Genomic DNA, 16752 nt, shown 5'->3' with positions numbered 1-16752 from the left:
TCCCCGAGCTTCGAACCTCGGGTTTACATAAGGAGCTATACACTTCTAGGCCTATTTCCTCACAATTACCGAAGCGGTACAGGCTGAGAACTGTACACCCCTTTTGGTACTGCATCTTCCTTTATTCCCATGTTTCGGCCCGCTTCATCTCTCTTCCTCCGGGCCTGTCTTTGGGGAATCTTGAATCAACAGGGCCGGAGGAATTTTCCGATATTTGAATAACCTCTGACACAAAAAAGAACTAGACGGATAAGTGGGAAATGAATTTATTTGAGTAGCTATTCATTTTACGGATAAAATAGTAAATGAGGATTTTTGAACTAGAAACCCAAACCGAAATCTCGAGGGTTTACATTCAAAAGTTTTGAGGGTTTGTACTTGTATCTTTATGGCTTTTGACGCTGTAGTATGTTACTATAGGTTCGTATAAAGTATAGCCAGAAGGTGATAATAGAAGAAGGATGAAACTCTGTATCCTCTTAATGCTTTAGTTATGTAATATGAATCTTCCCAGGCTCACTCTTTTTTGTTTGCTTTACTGCTCATCAGTACTAAATCCTCAGCAATCAACCCACAAACCTTGATTGTCTTGACGGTAAACAAAAATCCACAAGCGCTAATAGAGTAATGACGAGGGAACTATTTATCGTGAATGTGATTCGGTTTAGCAGCCTTGCTTCAAATGTTCTGATGTTGGGAAGAATCATGTTACAATTACACCGCTTTGTGGTACACTTCTCTCGATGAGAAGACTTATATACTTCTGGTATAGCCCATCTATACTTTAACTATTATTTTAGACATTTCCAAAATATTTTATAGCTGCGTGTTTTGTTATAATTTAAATTTCTTCGCGGCATATATATGTAGTTTTTACGTAGTGTTTTTGATTGTTTCTTTGCCTATATTCTAGTCCCCATCTTATAGCTTTTTCTAAACGATCTTTTTACGTAACAAGTTTTCTCCCGTCCTTCAAATATTTCCCTTTCGTGCCAATGAAGCATTCTTCAAACAAAATCCACGCAAGGCCCATGGGTAAACGTTTTCCCCAAACCTGTCAGAGCTTTAGATTAGTAAAGGAAAAGGGTGTTGAGGAAAATAATTCGGTGTGTTAGGAGTATAAATTTTCTTGTCTTTTAGGCTTAATTGTATTTGTATATTTTGTATCAAAGTTGGAACAAGAGGTGGTACGATTGAAAACTTTAATTGGAATGGATAACTCAACAACCGTGACGGATAATTCATCAGTAACGGACGAGGATGATGTAAGAACTATACGGTCAAACCCGAACTTGCAGAGTAAATTTTAGACGATCTTATCAGCGTCAAAGGTATGCTATGTCAAGTTCGCGTTCGGCCGAGCTTTTGTTGAAGTGTTTCACTGCAGCTGAGTATCCTCACACGCTTTAGTGCAGTTATTTCTGCCCATACCTTGAGGCTTTAATCTCACTGTTGCCATTTTTTAATTCAAGTATTTAACCGAGTCTAATTACAGGATCCCGATGTCAGTATCCGTTCATCGTTACTGGAAAAGAATAAACGTTCATCCGTTAGTTGGGACATTCGGGATGACCCACGAGCTGGACATTACGAACCATCAACCAAGAAACGTCTTAAAGGCAAGACTTTACACATATCTAAACTTTATTCGGTAAAGAAACCACCAGATCCTAGCCAACAACAATTTTGTTTGGGTCGACCACCTCCCGATAAAGAAAGACAGTTACGCGGTAGTTTACCAGCAATTATGTTACCTCTGCAACACCATTTGAACTTGGTATTGCAACAAACCGGTTCGTATCCCGCGTTAAGTCCCAGCCGATGCGGTGTTTCAATTACAACGGACGCGTCATCTATGGACGCTTTAGAAAAACATAAAGTTCAGGCTGTCAGTATGCCCGGTGAATCTGGACAATTACTCAGGTGTAACGGAGGTCAAACTAGCGCCACTTTACACGCACCACAAGGTAGCGGGTTATTTGATTCGCTATCGGACGGTACCTTTTTATCAGCGAGGTCAAAATTAGGTTCTTCAATTAGATTGGACTTTGCGGGTCAAGGATCGTGGTCGGGGGAAGGTGGCACGTCATCTGGCGATACTGGGACGTGGAATACGGCACCGCCCAATTGCTCTAATAGTTTAAATACCCCCGATGAAGCCTCGGATATGTCTATAACGGACGTGTTCGCCATGGCAACTCAGAACACTTGCGTTGAGGGTATAACAGTGCGATCGGTTTCCAGTGATGATAGTGAAATGTCATCGAGTGTCGAATGTACCAGTTCCGAAAGAACAAATGATCGAGCTTCAACAGAGTGATTTTTCTGATTCAGTGAGTTTAGTTTTGGTTTTTAACGAATTGACTATCAAGCGGACTACTAACTAAATTTTTAAACACAAATTCACAACCTAGAAAATTATAAAATTTCTTGTTATAATGTATTTAGAAAAAAGCACTAACTGTTTAGGAATTAGTTAGTTTAACAATGAAAAAAAAATCCAGTTGCCCAAAATTTAAATATGAAAAATATACGAAGCACCGAATGCCGTTCAAAACAATGTATAGTATAAATTAACAAATCCGATTTTTACTAATTATTAAGGTATTTAGTTGGATATGAAATATTTAGAGTTAAAATGATGGTGAAACTCAGAAACAAACCGATTTAATCGATGATATAAGACTAATTTTCTTTTAACTTTGGTAAGCCAATGAGATTAACTCTATTTGTTTCTGGGTGGCACTTTAGAAAAGCTGCCAAAAAAAACCAATATTTAAAACTTAACAAATAAGTCTTAAAATTTAATTCCCTTCGCTGGCAGCTAAACGTTCGATTTGAATAGCCAAAATTAACTTAAAATTCCGAAGAAACCGATGTTTAGTTAACTAGATGTAGGTTAAGCCCAACTGTGATTTTTAAAATGTCTATTAATGTGAAATCTCACCTTCACAAACTTTAAACCATCACGAAACGAATTATTAGAAAATGAACTGAACATATCGAAAACTTTTAAAGAAATTATCCTCGCGGGGGGCTCGGTTGTTGTTTGGACGTTCAGACGTTCGTATATTCTGTTAATTAGGTTTTATATGGAAAAATGTTTAAAAAGAGGTTGAAAATTTGTTCCTTCGATGTTTACCTACGGCGTGGGAGGCTTTGAAAGTTAAGGATAAATCAAGAAATTTAATTAAGGTAGTTTAAATGTTTACCCTTAAAAATTTTCAATGTTTATATAGTCATCTTGTTTAGAAAATACATACGCGTATATATATCTTGTTGATTAAATAAATTTTCAGCGGTATAAAAGACTCTGGAAGTTGAAAATACCTATACATACCCGGCAGTCTGTCAATTGCCCAGACTGTAAATGTTAGGTAAACTGGCAAGAAGTTCCCCCTCTGTCCTAAAATGGCCCGATACGCTCAGTGGCTAAGGATAAAAGCTTGAGTAAAAGTAAGATGACGATGAAGTTTTATTGCTTATTTTTGTCCTTTCACTAGACTAGAGAAGCTTCCTTGGGAATTGGTTGCGTTCGCATATGCTCCCTTCTTGCTCGTGAGACGCGATGGAAAGGTAAAGAAACATCTATTCGATTGGGCATAAGATATGTCCCATAAGTTTGTCACTGGTTATTGAGAGTTTGATATGAACTGTTACTGACTTAGGTGAAACGTCATAGATTCTCGTAAAGCGACGCCTGGTGAGGCGCTGTCAAAGGCTGAGTACAGACTATAGGGAGATTGACTGCAAAATTAACCGAGTGTAATCAATTCTAGCTAGCTCGAGCTGTCTCTAGCATTACGAAGTATAGGTAGTGTCATACTTATGGAACATATCTTATGAACTGCTTGAGTTATAAGAAGCAAAGATCCCAAGAAAAAGGCTCAAATAAATTTATTATTTTTCTAAATGGTACATTTGGAGATACCACACGTCAAAAGTAATAATTAGTGAAAGATATCTAATGAGTGACCTCAGTAGGGCAGCTTTTATCGTGCAAATGCTGGATCTATTTCGATTAGGTTAATTTTGCGTTTAAAAAATTTGACTTTCAGATCACCGTATTTCAATGCTCTCAGATAGTGTCGCCAATTGGTCAGAAAAATAAAACCGTCTTACGAATTAGTTAGATTATTGATTATTCTAGGCCTTTACAGGTTCGAACAAAGCAGCGTCGTACTTTAGAATTCCAATCCCGTTATGCCATTCACTTATTCTGAAAAACGGTGCCAGCACCTTGTCATAAGTAATTTCTAAACACAGTAGGATGGAATAGAAAAGGTCCTATTTTTATTGCAATCGCGTACTTTTTCGGGACAGCTATAGTCCCGATCTAGTCTAGAGTCTTAAGAGAACTCCATAGGCAACCCTACTTTAACTTCTCTTCCTCGCTATCTTCATTTAATCACGGAAGACGTGTCTCTTTGTGAAATGGAAGGGGACCCTGCAATTCCCGTCCTACTTGCCTCAAGAAGTTAACCTCGGTCATATGACTTGTCTATAGGAGTCTAACCAAATTCAAATTTGTTTTCAAGTGATAAATGCGCTTAAGGGGGAAAGTGTTCGTACCTTTGTGATGTGTTAAGGAGGTAATATTATGGATCAGATCAGACCTACGCTTATTTTGAGTTGTAATGTTGCTGAACTACTTGTGAAATCAGTTTCATCATTATCATAGGTCTAACATTTAACATAACGATTTTTTCTCGTCGGCAGTAAACCAACATTTTACTCGAAATAAGTGTTAGTCTCACCTGTTCCACCCTGTATTTTATTCTAATATCTACACGGTAGTAAGCCAAAAACGTTGATGTTCGGCAGGTGAAACATTTCTACAGGGGCTCGTAGGTAAAGTATTGGGTTTTAAACCCCTAAATGTAGGCTGTACAAGAGTGAGACTCCAAGCTGTTTCCATGGCAAAAGTATTCAAAGACGTGTACGGTCTAATGTAGGCCGCCTTAGTTCTCTTCACGTGACTCACATCCGCGTTGAGTATTTTCTCTTTTTATCAAATATGAACCCACTCACTCTCTTTCTCAATTAGCATAAATTTGGAAATAACCATAACGTATTCCCCTGAAAAAAAAACGCGGGAAAACTACGAAAAAAAAAAAAAAGGCGGGAAATGAAAAATAAAAATTTCTGAAAGGTATTTTTCCATCAGTTTTCGCAAACGCATTTTCTTTCAGAAACTCTGGCCTTTAGTGGTTAGCTAGGCATACATCTTTCTCAAAGACGTTTTTCGGCAAAGTAAATTAACTCGAAATTCATATATGGCGTTTCCCATGGGCTTTTTATTTTGTGTTCCATTTATCCACTGAAGTCAACTCAAAACGGGTTTCGAACCATTTAGCTCATGAACAAAACATTAGGAAAACTTTCAGTGCAAATTTCTCGTTCCATCAAATGTGGATGAGAGGGAAAGTATGGCCATAGAGCCTGTGTTAAAAAACGCGGACATCAAAGTTTCGCCAATAACTATTTAGTTTACTAGTGACTGATGGACTTGCGACTGAAAGTAGTTCAGACATGTATGCTCCTTGGTTCAACCATAGCCCACTCGATCACGCGGATCACGACGCAAGCTGCTCGCGCTATAGCTAAATTACCGAGATTTGTTTTAAACGTATCTAGTTTTATGTGCTCTTCTATTGCTTCGATAACCTTACTTAAATCCATATTATACCTTCAAATACCTTTTAAAACATTACCAGCTACTTTGTTCTGACCAGGGTGAGAAATAAGGCGGTGGCACTGGGCAAATGACCAGTTTAAAAATTGCTTTGACCAGTTTATTTATTAAATGCCTGGGGGTCCAGTGGTCACCGTGACCACTTTTTAAATTCCCCTTCTTTAGTAAAAAATAAATTTCTGGTGGGCATAGTGGGTTATAGGAATTAATACTTATAAAACAAATAGACAGTATATAAAACCTAGAACCATTTCAGGGCAGCTCTGACTTTATGTAGAAATATTAAGTGGTCATTGACCAGTTTTTTAATTGAAACTCTTGGGCTCTACTGGTCAAATGACCAGTTTAAAAAATTTCCTTATTTCTCACCCTGGTTCTGACTACAAGCACAAATCGAGGAAGTTCTAGCATACACAATAGCAGACGACGGTAACAGCGTAACCGCGAATTAACACAAGACCTATTTTAAGGGAGTGAACAGCCCAGTATAGCTACGCCAATAAAACGGTCAACTACGGCGAAACTCTGATGACTCGCGACTTTTGGCCATTTTCATACTTTTCCTCTCATCCACTTTTGGTTCCATTTGTCTCTCGATTCGAGCGAGAGCATTGACGTCAGAGGCTAATCCAGAGCAAATCCGGAGCACTCCAGATTTGCTCTGGGAAAAAGCAAATAATATAGAATTTTCCAGAGCTATCTTTGGTAAATTATTCCCAAATATTTCTAGATTAATCTACTTCGGTTCTAACTCGAAACAGGGACAAACTGAGCCCGAAAAATCTCCATAGAACTATTGATTTGGTTTTTTTTACGTTCTTTAGCTCACTCCCAACTTTTCCAATCGAGTTTATCTTATCCTCTAGACACTGAATTTTTTTAACAGTCATTATCTTGAATGAAAAACACTAAAATTTCCATCGAAATAAAAAATAGGCTCTTTTCATTTTAAGAAGATTAAAAATTTTAGACGAGGAGAAGTTTGAAGATTACCTTTTTAATTTAACGATGCTCCAAGATATATCATCATTGGTGTTTTGGGAAAAAGGGGAATTTGAATCAGTATAATCAAGAATTAATTCATGTTCCTAAAAATATGGAAAGATTCTAAACCCATTCTTTCCCCCAAGACGACGTATTTATCATAATGAACTGTAAGCTATTTTATCTTCGAAAAAACTAATTGTCAAACGCTCTCTAGATTTTATTAGTGTTAGACCAAAAATTAGCAGACTAATTTTCTCTGCAAAGTACGGCCCAATCTTGAAGGAAAGAGGGATGGAGTGGTCATCGCCTCATTTTACCTCTCCATCTTACCTCTTTTCTCTCTGCCCAATATTCTTAGTAACTTCGAGTCTTTCTTGGCTATAATTACACTTCCTATAGGTTGAGTTCCTAATGCGAACTTGTCTAGAAGCGAGCGAGGTTTAAGTTAGTTACGGGAAATATGAACGATGAGATTTTCGCTATTGAACGGATGTAAGAACTAACACCATCTACATCCGGTATATATTGCCTCTCTTCCCCACCCCGTGTTGAGTAAAAGAGAAATAACGGAAGTGCGTCGGAAGAATGATCCGTCTTAAGGCGATTTGCGAATCTTTTGGCGTTCTTTTTTTACCCAAGAAAAACCTTTTGGATACGGGGATTTCTAAAGGGTTACTTTTTTGCCTTCATACAAAGTTTCATCTTAGAAACTAAGGTGAAAAAAACGGTCTCCATTAGTAACTGCTGCTTTTCTCGCTTTGGACAAATAGCCATTTTCACGGTTGGTTTCGCAATTTTTCTCACGAAATCCCTAGCTTAATATATAAATATAATCTTCCTATTTTAACGAATTATCACGCTGGAAATGATTTTAATTTGCATATTGAAATGGAAATTTTCAAAGAGTTTTATAATTTCCTTACGCCGCGTTGAAGATGTCTTTAGAGACTGGAGCGTATATTTTCGTTGTTTATTTAAAGGGAACGCGACCTCGTGCATTAAGAACCTTAATTACCACGAAAATATAGAAGTTTATATTTTTATTATACTTTAAGCTGTAGGAGGAGCTTGTATCATATCCCTTTATTGACGTCGTGTAGTTACTAGAGTACCCGCCCTCTTCTCGAAGTATCATTAGTAGATGGAGAAGGGACAAAGAGAAAGAGAAAGACAAAGATTTCCCTGTGTCCTGACCAAACTTTGGACGTACCACACTCGCGCGGTAACACCTCTGATCCAGTGAAAGAATAAATCCATTATTGTCCAGGCGTAACCTTGGGTTATTCGATATAAAAGTTTCTGCAAGGTAAAATAGCCTTATCGTCTGAGCCTCGCGGACTCATAGATTTCCGATATCTCTCCAGACTGTCCCCGATTCTTTTTATCGTGGTGGATTTTCGATTGTCCATAGACAATCCTTCCTGTATAAGGAACAGTGTTGGTGTTGTAGCTAATTGAATTGAACTGTAAGATAGCTGTCACTTCAGGTCAGAACTGTTTCTCATAAAAATATACCTAATTTAAAAATGGTTCTATTAAAAGTCACCGCAACTCCAACTTCATTAATATGTTTCGAATGGGTATCCCCCTATATATATATTGTAAAGTTACAAGTTGTCTATGAAAAGCTAAATTGAACCTTAACATTAAAAAGGATCTACGAGCTGCGTTGAGGTTCTTATGGTAATAACTTTCTATCGATAAAGAGATTAATCTTACGCGTAATATCTTCACCGCTCTAAAAATGAATGTCACCCCACACCCCTTTACCTGCCCGAAAAGCTTTAAAGCAAATCATCCACGCTCTTTGGAACCCTTTTTATCCATCGACTTAACCTAATGAACTAGGCAAAAGCTCCACCATCCTTTCTCTGTCAAAGAAAGAATGATAACAAGACGACCCAAGGGCTGGGCTCGTAATAGTGGCCACATCGTACCGTACTTAACAGGCGTTTTGAACAATTTACCTTTAAATGTTTTAAAATTATTACTTAATTTTTTTTACTTCTGATATTAGGTCTCGTTTTCATAGGCGCGAGTTGCGTGAAAATTTCGAGCGAAAGCGGAAACGTTCGGAAAAATTACGTTCCCGCGCTTATTCAAACTCGCTAAGCGTGAGCGTTTTCGAATTTTCTAGCTTCTATGAAAACGAGCCTTAATTATAATAGTGTGACACGAACGGAAAACGTGAGTGAGTACCCCCACGATGCGCATCCTTTAACAGTGCTAAAACGAAATTCCCGTACATGCTCATTAAAAGAAGTACTAAGGATCAGAGTGAGTAGACCCTCGGTGCCCTAACAAAAAATTATAACCCAGTGGGATATAGCGTGGGAAAACAGTGGAAATTCTAAGCAGATTACAATTTGTTAATAATAGAAATTTTCTTATTATTTTCAGTACCTGGACTCAACGCTCGGAAGTTCCACGTTTATAAAAATATTTTCATTATTTTCATTATTAATCTTTTTAATAAAATCTAATGTATCAATGGAATATATTTCAAAATAAAAACTCGCATTAATATTTATAAAATATTATTTGATAAAATTATTTCTATTTATAAGCTTACTAATTATAGTTATGGCTATGTTATAGAAACTTGATTGGTACCCTCTAATAAAAGCAAAAGCATATAATACATTTTTTTCGAGAGAAGTGTACTGCACAAAGCGGGGTAATTGTTACATGATTCTTCCCAACATCAGAACATTTGGAAAAAGGTTACTAAACCGAACCACATACACAATAAATGATTCCCTCATCATTATTGTATTAGCGCTTAAGTATTTGCGAAGGGGGCTTGTGGATTTTTGTCCCACGTCAAGGTTTTTCTGCGAATTTAGTACCGAAATGTTATAGAATTACACCACCGTGCCATTCCCATCTGAAGCTTGATGAACAGGTGAGCAAACATCGACGGGAAGCATCGGGTGCCTTTGATGCTACAGTTTGAAGTACAAGATCCACTATATCAAAAGTCCATAACGGAACAGGTGAGTCGAATAGTTGACATGACACATTCATAATAAACGAAATAAATGACTTTAACCAATGAAATTTTGCATACAGTATCAAAGTTATAATGAATGATTACACATTTTAAAAAGTATTTTAATCATTAATTTTTAATAAATCCGAATGTATCAAATGTTATATATTTCGAAATAAAATATTGCAATAATATTTATAAGTATATTTATTTATTTTTAATTGTAAGCTTACTTATTATAGTTAGTGCTAAGGTATAGAAACTTGATTCATAACCTCTGAATTAGAGTATTATTAAAGTGCTTTCTCAACATAATAGAGCGATGAATCGAATATGTTCACATGACACACTCTTAATAAACAGTCAGAATAAATGACTATCCAATGTAAATTATGAATACAGTATCAAAGTTAAAATGAATGATTTTATTCCAAGTGCATTGGACTGAAGCGTGACATAGCAGCCACACAAAACGGCACAAAATAATGCTTAAAGTATAGACTATAGCTATGCTGATTACATAAAAGTGTTTGTTTATGTGTATGGTAGTGAACGGATTAAAGGTTGCGTCTGGATTACGAGTAATTATCGAGGGACTACTCACTAAAAACTCGTTAGTGATTTTAAACGGGATAGGGATTTGGGGTTACTTAGGGGCCATGGTTTATTATTATTATTAATATTAGCGGATAATTAAGCATTAACACATTTGCTACTAGGGGCGCTGTATACGTAGTTACGTATTTACTGACATCTAAAACATGATAAAATTTTGCTAGACATTCGTGTAAGCAATAGATAGTTCATAAATTGCCGCTAGGGGCGCTGTGTACGTAGTTACGTATTTACTGACATCTAAAGCATGGTAAATTTTTGCTATGACGTCATATCCGGGTGACGTGGCCAACGACGTAATATCCGGTGACGTGACCAATGACGTCAAATCCGATGACGTGACCAATGACGTCAAATCCTATGACGTGATCAATGACGTCATATCCGGTGACGCGTCATGACGTCATATCCGGTGACGTGTCATGACGTCATATCCGGTGACGTGCCATGACGTCATATCCGGTGACGTGTCATGACGTCATATCCGGTGACGTGCCATGAGGTAATTGGTTTGTCACGTCACGATGGGCGTTAATAATAGGTAATGACTATCCATTCAATTATTTCATTCATTTAGGCCTAGCGTTCATTCATTTAGGCCTAGCGTTCATTAATATAGGCCTAGCGGTGTTCAGCTATTTGAATTTCGTGCCTAGGACACGGACCATCCGAGTCCGCGCATCGGCGCTTTAAGCGCCCCCCGGCGTTGAAAATTTACTTTCTAGTTAAAAGTTAGAGCCACACTGCGCACTCATTCTTTGCATGGAAGCTGTGGAGGAAGTCGCTTCGGAGAATCTTTCCTGCTCAGCTGACATTGGGAATTTACTTCCAAGTTACAGGCCAGCCGGCTCATTCTTTGCCTGGAAACCATTCGAGGAGGTCGCTTGGGAAAACCTTTCCCATTCAGCTGATCGTGATCCCGGCTTTTGAGGTCGATTCTTGATAGATCCGCCATTTCACAGATCGTTTTTGCCGAGGACGCAAGCTGAATTCGAAGCTCTTCAACATACTTGGCGGCCATTGCTTCGCCTCGTGGTGCTTTAACAGTCCGTAAGCCTAACTTTTCCAATAATCCAAACTCATCTAGCTCCCCTTAAATTATTTATTTTATTTCAAGTATTTAAATAAATTAGGTAGTGTTAAATGTTAGTTATTTTTATTTATTTATTTATTAAAAATCAAGTACCATAAATAAAATTTTACAACGAGATGTTGGACAAGAGAGAATCCCTTAATAATTAGTTTAAGGGCTATTATTACAAGCTATTAAACGGGGTACGTAATTAATTTAGAGATAACGCGACAGATTTTCGAAAATAAGTCCTGCCGAGGTAATTTTAAGACACAAGTTTGCCCTAAGCCTAAGTTTAACCCTAGTCCCATTTAAGCCCTAGTTATTTACGGGGTCTGTCTGTGGGAATAGTTAAGCTGGTTAGAAAAGCAGGTTTTCCTAAAATTAGTCAAGGGGGTATTTTAAATTAATTTAGAGATAAAGCGACAGATTTTCGATAATAAAGTCCCGAAGAGATAATTTTAAGACACGAGGTTGTGCTAACCTAAGCCTAAGTTAAGCCTTGTCCCAGGGTTTTTATTTATCGGTTCTGTGGGAATGGTTTTAAACAAATAAATGGCAGATTTTCTAAAATTACAAAAGGGGATATTTTAAATTATTAAGCTATTAAAAGGGGCACGATATTTCATTTCAATAAATGGCCGGTTTTAGTAAAATTAATTTAGGGGATATTTTAAATTATTTTCATTGTGAAGCTAAGTAATTTACAATAAATTAATGGCTGATTTTTCTAAAATTAGTTTAAGGGATGTTTTAAATTATTTTCATGATTAAGTTATGTAATTTAATTTAAAATAAATTAAATAGCAGATTTTTTTGGCAGATTTTCCTAAAAATAGTTTAGGGGATGTGTTAAATTATTAAGGTAATAAAAGGGTGCATAATGTAACTTAAATGGTGGGTTTTCTAAAATTATTTTCTGTACAATTTTGGGAAATAGTTAGCCACATTATTATTTAATTAAGGGTGCCAATCGCGGTAGTCATTTCAAGACTTTCCTTAATTCGGGGTAGATGGTCTTTCTCTCTAAATTTGGTACCCTGTTTTTTTAATTAAGGACACTTTTTTCTTAAATTATTTAAATCTAAGAATATTTCGTTCTGCCCAAAACTAGGCAATAGTTTAAGATGTGTTATTAATGTTTTCATTTATAGATGCGGCTGATATTCTTGGATTTTTCTGTTGCTTGTCCTTCCGAGACGTATCATTCCTGATGACTTCCGCTGTTCTGGACTTGCTATGTATCATTCCTGATGACTTCCGCTGTTCTGGACTTGCTATGTATCATTCCTGATGACTTCCGCTGTTCTGGACTTGCTATGTATCATTCCTGATGACTTCCGCTGTTCTGGACTTGCTATGTATCATTCCTGATGACTTCCGCTGTTCTGGACTTGCTATGTATCATTCCTGATGACACGCTTCGTTGGATTCACGTTACATGATGTCTTCTGGACTTGCTCTTTCTCTCAGCGCTGACTTAAAAGTTATGGAGGAAATCATCGAAGCTAGAAGACACAAAATACATCTTTTTTACTTGCAATTTTTTCATGTAACCACTTAACTTAATTTTTTTGCTTGCAAATTTTATTTGTAACTACTTATTATTTTTTTCGCGTTCAAACTTTAACTTACACAACTCTTTAATATTTTTTTGGTTCGAAATTTTTGTAAACACCTTAGTTTTTTTGTTTATTATTGAATAAATTTTGCCTTAAACCTCGTTCTTTCTTTTCTTGAATTTCTTTAGATACTAGACTTGGTTTCAATTTTTTAATGTCTGGACTTAGGGAGGTTTTTTTGACCCCTTTTTAAGCTTTTTACTTAACAAACAAGTGAAAAAATACATTAAAAAAGAATTTTTTTACAAAAAAAAAAATTTTTTTTGAAAAATTTATTAAAAAAATAAAAAATTTATAAAAAAACAATAAAATAAGCATAAAAAAGGTAAAAAAAACTACCCTAAGTGTTTTTCGACTATTTTTGTTCCTTCCCCAATATCGAAACTTTAGATTTAAACTTAAGCTACCACCCCCAAGGTAAGCCTTGCGAGCCCAATTTAAATTTGACAAGTCCCTGGTTAACTCGGGAATTATTAAATTTAAACTAAAGCTCGCTATGGAGCCCCCAAAACCAGGAAACTTCGTCCTTAGCATGGGATTTCCAATGAAAGTCCACTCGCAGACGTCCAGTTCTTCCTGCGCAAGAAAAATTCGAATTAATATTTGGGAAAAAAATGGCACACACGTAACTTCAAATTAATTACCTTAATATGAGAATCCACAAGAGTATTCCCGCATGATGTAACGCAAAATGTTCCGGCATAAGACACAAATTCCTATTATTTGACAAATGGCATACGCGTGACGCGTAACATTAAACTAAATACCTTAATAGAAAAATAATACCATAAAACCTAAGACTCGCCTTACACCCGCTTAAAATCGTGATTACTTTTAAAGGACAAAGCGTATAAGCAACCTTCTACCTTAAACATAAATCAAATATTTATTTATATCCTACAAATGTCCCTCAACGAGTTGCCGAAAGCTTTTTCCTCTAAAAATCTTTATAATTAAAACCATAAACTAGATACCTTAATACCGCAAAGGGAATCTCACCCTTAAAATTCTAATTATGTTCATTATTCTTAAAAGGGAGGGCTAGGACCAGTTTTCACCTATTCCATAATCAAGTAATTTATTTATGTCCTGGCGCAAAAACAAAATCCCTAAAAACAACAGGCAAGCGCTTCCCTTCTAAAAATAAATAGAATAATAAACTAAGTACCCTGATAATTACATAGGGGTAATATATTTATAATAATAAGATTTAATTATTGCTACGCATTAAGTGCCTAAAACGCTTCACACGCTGTCTAAATTGTTTTCCTAATGAGATTCCCTTTCTACGGATATAATCAAAGTGTAGACCCGAATTGTTCATTGACTTGATTCATATTGCATGTCATTTGTCAAATAATAGATATTGATTCTAAAATCCAACAGAAATTGCTCCTTTGCAAACGGATGATAGCTAAAATAAAATCTGTTCAATTCAAACAATACAAATTAAAATTATTATCATCTTAAATGGCCCAAGTATTTTAGAGGTTAAAGCTAAAATATTTACAGCATTCACCCAATCTATGACCAAAAAGCTATCCTCGCGTATTGGGAAGCCAACAATTCAAACTAAACAAAAATAATTCCTTGCAGAATCAACGCAAATTGCTCATTTGGTATGAGATAATAACTAAATATAAATCTGTTCAATTTAAATGGCTGCTGAAATCTAAATTGATTTGAAATTAAGAATCTACTCTGTACCAAGCAACATTGGCTTGTCCAAAATCATCAGGAATTATTTCTAAAGTTTATAACACGGCCTAGACGTTTACTCGAGTTAAGAGTATCGTCCCATTGTGGAGAAAGAAATTATAGTAGCTTCCCAAAAAGCGTCTGGTCTAACATTCGAAATAACACTCGATAGATAGTGTTTCCCATTGAAAGGGTGGCAGGGGGTAATGACACGATTAGCAATCTGAATGATCTCAAAGTTGAAATATTTACGGCGTTAACCAAAGAGAAAACAACAATGCTAAAGTTATCCCTGTTCAATGGGAAACTACCTATTTAATGTAACAAAATACTTCAAGGATTGATCGTTAGTCGCAATAATAAAGTTTGAAGAGACAAACGGCAACCAACTGATGTTGAAAAATTAAAAATAAATAAGTCTCAGATTTAAACTGACAAAAAAGAAGAGCATTTGCCGCTTATCAGCATCCAAAATTATTCAATTATTAAAATGACCAATAAACAGGATTTACCCAAAAAGAAATTGGCCCTAACCGCAACTATGCCGTAAAGATTAAATCAAGCATTTGAAACAAATTCAAATGCTCGAAATCGAATAGCTTCCAAAATTATCGAGATAGCTTCATTACCTCTACAAATAATTGTCAACAAAACTCATCCAAGGCTTACCCAATTTAATAGCAAACTATCAATTTCCACTTCAAGGCAAAATCAAAAACCTCATAACCACGCTACACCCCTTAACTTAGGCCTTGGTCACACCTAAGTAATGGTATAGCATCGTTTTTCAAAGACTTTCAACGCCTGATTTTAATGTTAATTAATTAACGTACCTTTCTACTTATAATACGATTATAAATTATAATAAAAACCTTAATAATTTACCAAATCCAGGGTATTTTGGCTCTTTCTTCACGGGTTTTTCCTTCCATACGCCTTACAGTCACACGAGGGGCGTTAAAAGCAGACGACACATATTGGTGTCATTTGAGCCATGGAGGAAATATGCTGTAATCGTTGCTCTGTTTTATTTACAATGGTCACTCCGGTTATACACCAAAAAAGACCTGATCTTGAATCGCCATGTTAAAAATATGCAAATTAGGTTGATTTTCATTAGATTTCAAGACCAAGCACCTTTTAGTGCGTTCAGTTCTGTCATTAAAGTAGTTAAACTTACATGTTTCACGTTTTAATAGGTTTTTATGATGGTTGGGCAACTTGGGCTTGTACTATGATTGACGAAAAAAGATCCCACCTTCAAGCTCCTTTCTTCTATACTCTATAGCTTTTGCAGCTTGATCGAGTGGGCTATAGTAATTGGCGGCACTTTCAAGTTTTTGAAGTGAGATTGATTGAAGAGGAGGGGTTGTGTGTTGTGTCCAATTCCAGCGCCATAGTCAGGGCCGGAAATAAATAATAATATATCATTTGCTTCTCCTTCTTGGGGACTTCAACTACCCTGGACTAGACTGGACATCGGTTATTCCCTACCCGGGGGCCACCCAGCATGCCAAGTCATTTTTAGAGTGCATTATCGACAGCAGTTTAACCCAAATCGTGCTGGATGCAACGCGTTTCGGCGGAGCTTCTATGAAGGACTCTGTCCTGGACCTTATCTTCTGCTCGGATCCCATTCTATCCTTCAATCCGACGATCCTTGCTCCTGTGGGTACTAGTGATCATTGCGTTGTGCTCTTTGAAACCAGCCTTAGTGAAAAGTCCGATACTTTTCGCCCTACACGCAACTTCTACCAGGGTGATTATGATTCCTTCTCTGACTACCTTTGGAACACTGACTGGGATAATGTCTTATCCGCTGACAACATCGATGACTTGTGGACTGCTTTCCATTCGGTATTACAGGCTGGGATAAACGCTTTTATCCCATTCCGCAAGGAATTGCCAAAGCCATTACCAGCTGCTCGGACTGTTCGTTCCCGTCAACTTAAGCAGGCAGCTTGGAAGAAACTTTCTAAACTAAAGCGTCACCATGCCAGTGAGCGCGTTGTAAATGCCCAGTACGATTTATATAAGACATTTCGAAACTCCAACACTAATCATCTTCGCA

General features: G+C 36.6%; 1 protein-coding gene and 2 long non-coding RNA genes across 6 annotated transcripts in view; 2 read left to right on the top strand and 1 right to left on the bottom strand.

Moving 5' to 3' along the window:
* GABA-B-R3 (gamma-aminobutyric acid type B receptor subunit 3) overlaps positions 1 to 9217 on the top strand; it is a 32713-nt gene extending 23496 nt beyond the window's left edge. The window contains exons 16-18 of one of the 4 annotated variants that reach the window (XM_089860878.1): positions 1173 to 1265; positions 1496 to 2333; positions 9083 to 9217. In XM_089860878.1, coding sequence (XP_089717004.1) covers positions 1173 to 1265; positions 1496 to 2320 — 918 coding nt within the window. In that variant the 3' untranslated portion in view covers positions 2321 to 2333; positions 9083 to 9217. Of the gene's footprint in view, positions 1 to 1172; positions 1332 to 1495; positions 3310 to 9082 lie in introns of those variants that run through there. The other 3 variants (XM_089860877.1, XM_089860876.1, XM_089860879.1) reach the window with 3 other exon arrangements.
* A 1843-nt stretch (positions 9218 to 11060) lies between these two features.
* On the top strand, positions 11061 to 13084 carry LOC149602637 (uncharacterized). Its single transcript, XR_016377797.1, has 2 exons — positions 11061 to 11339; positions 12516 to 13084. It is a non-coding gene; the product is annotated as an uncharacterized LOC149602637 (long non-coding RNA).
* On the bottom strand, positions 11426 to 16381 carry LOC149602636 (uncharacterized). The gene is made up of 3 exons (XR_016377796.1): positions 15862 to 16381; positions 13628 to 15689; positions 11426 to 13559 (listed from the first exon to the last, which is right to left on the bottom strand). It is a non-coding gene; the product is annotated as an uncharacterized LOC149602636 (long non-coding RNA).
* Positions 16382 to 16752: the final 371 nt, after the last annotated feature.

Source organism: Phalangium opilio, unplaced genomic scaffold (assembly GCF_054372755.1).
Source record: "Phalangium opilio isolate 3A_F unplaced genomic scaffold, DU_Popi_V2 ptg000354l_1, whole genome shotgun sequence".
In the NCBI taxonomy this organism is placed as follows: domain Eukaryota; kingdom Metazoa; phylum Arthropoda; class Arachnida; order Opiliones; family Phalangiidae; genus Phalangium; species Phalangium opilio.
The sequence above is the reverse complement of the archived record's forward strand: the minus strand, read 5'-3'. Positions and strand labels throughout refer to the sequence as shown.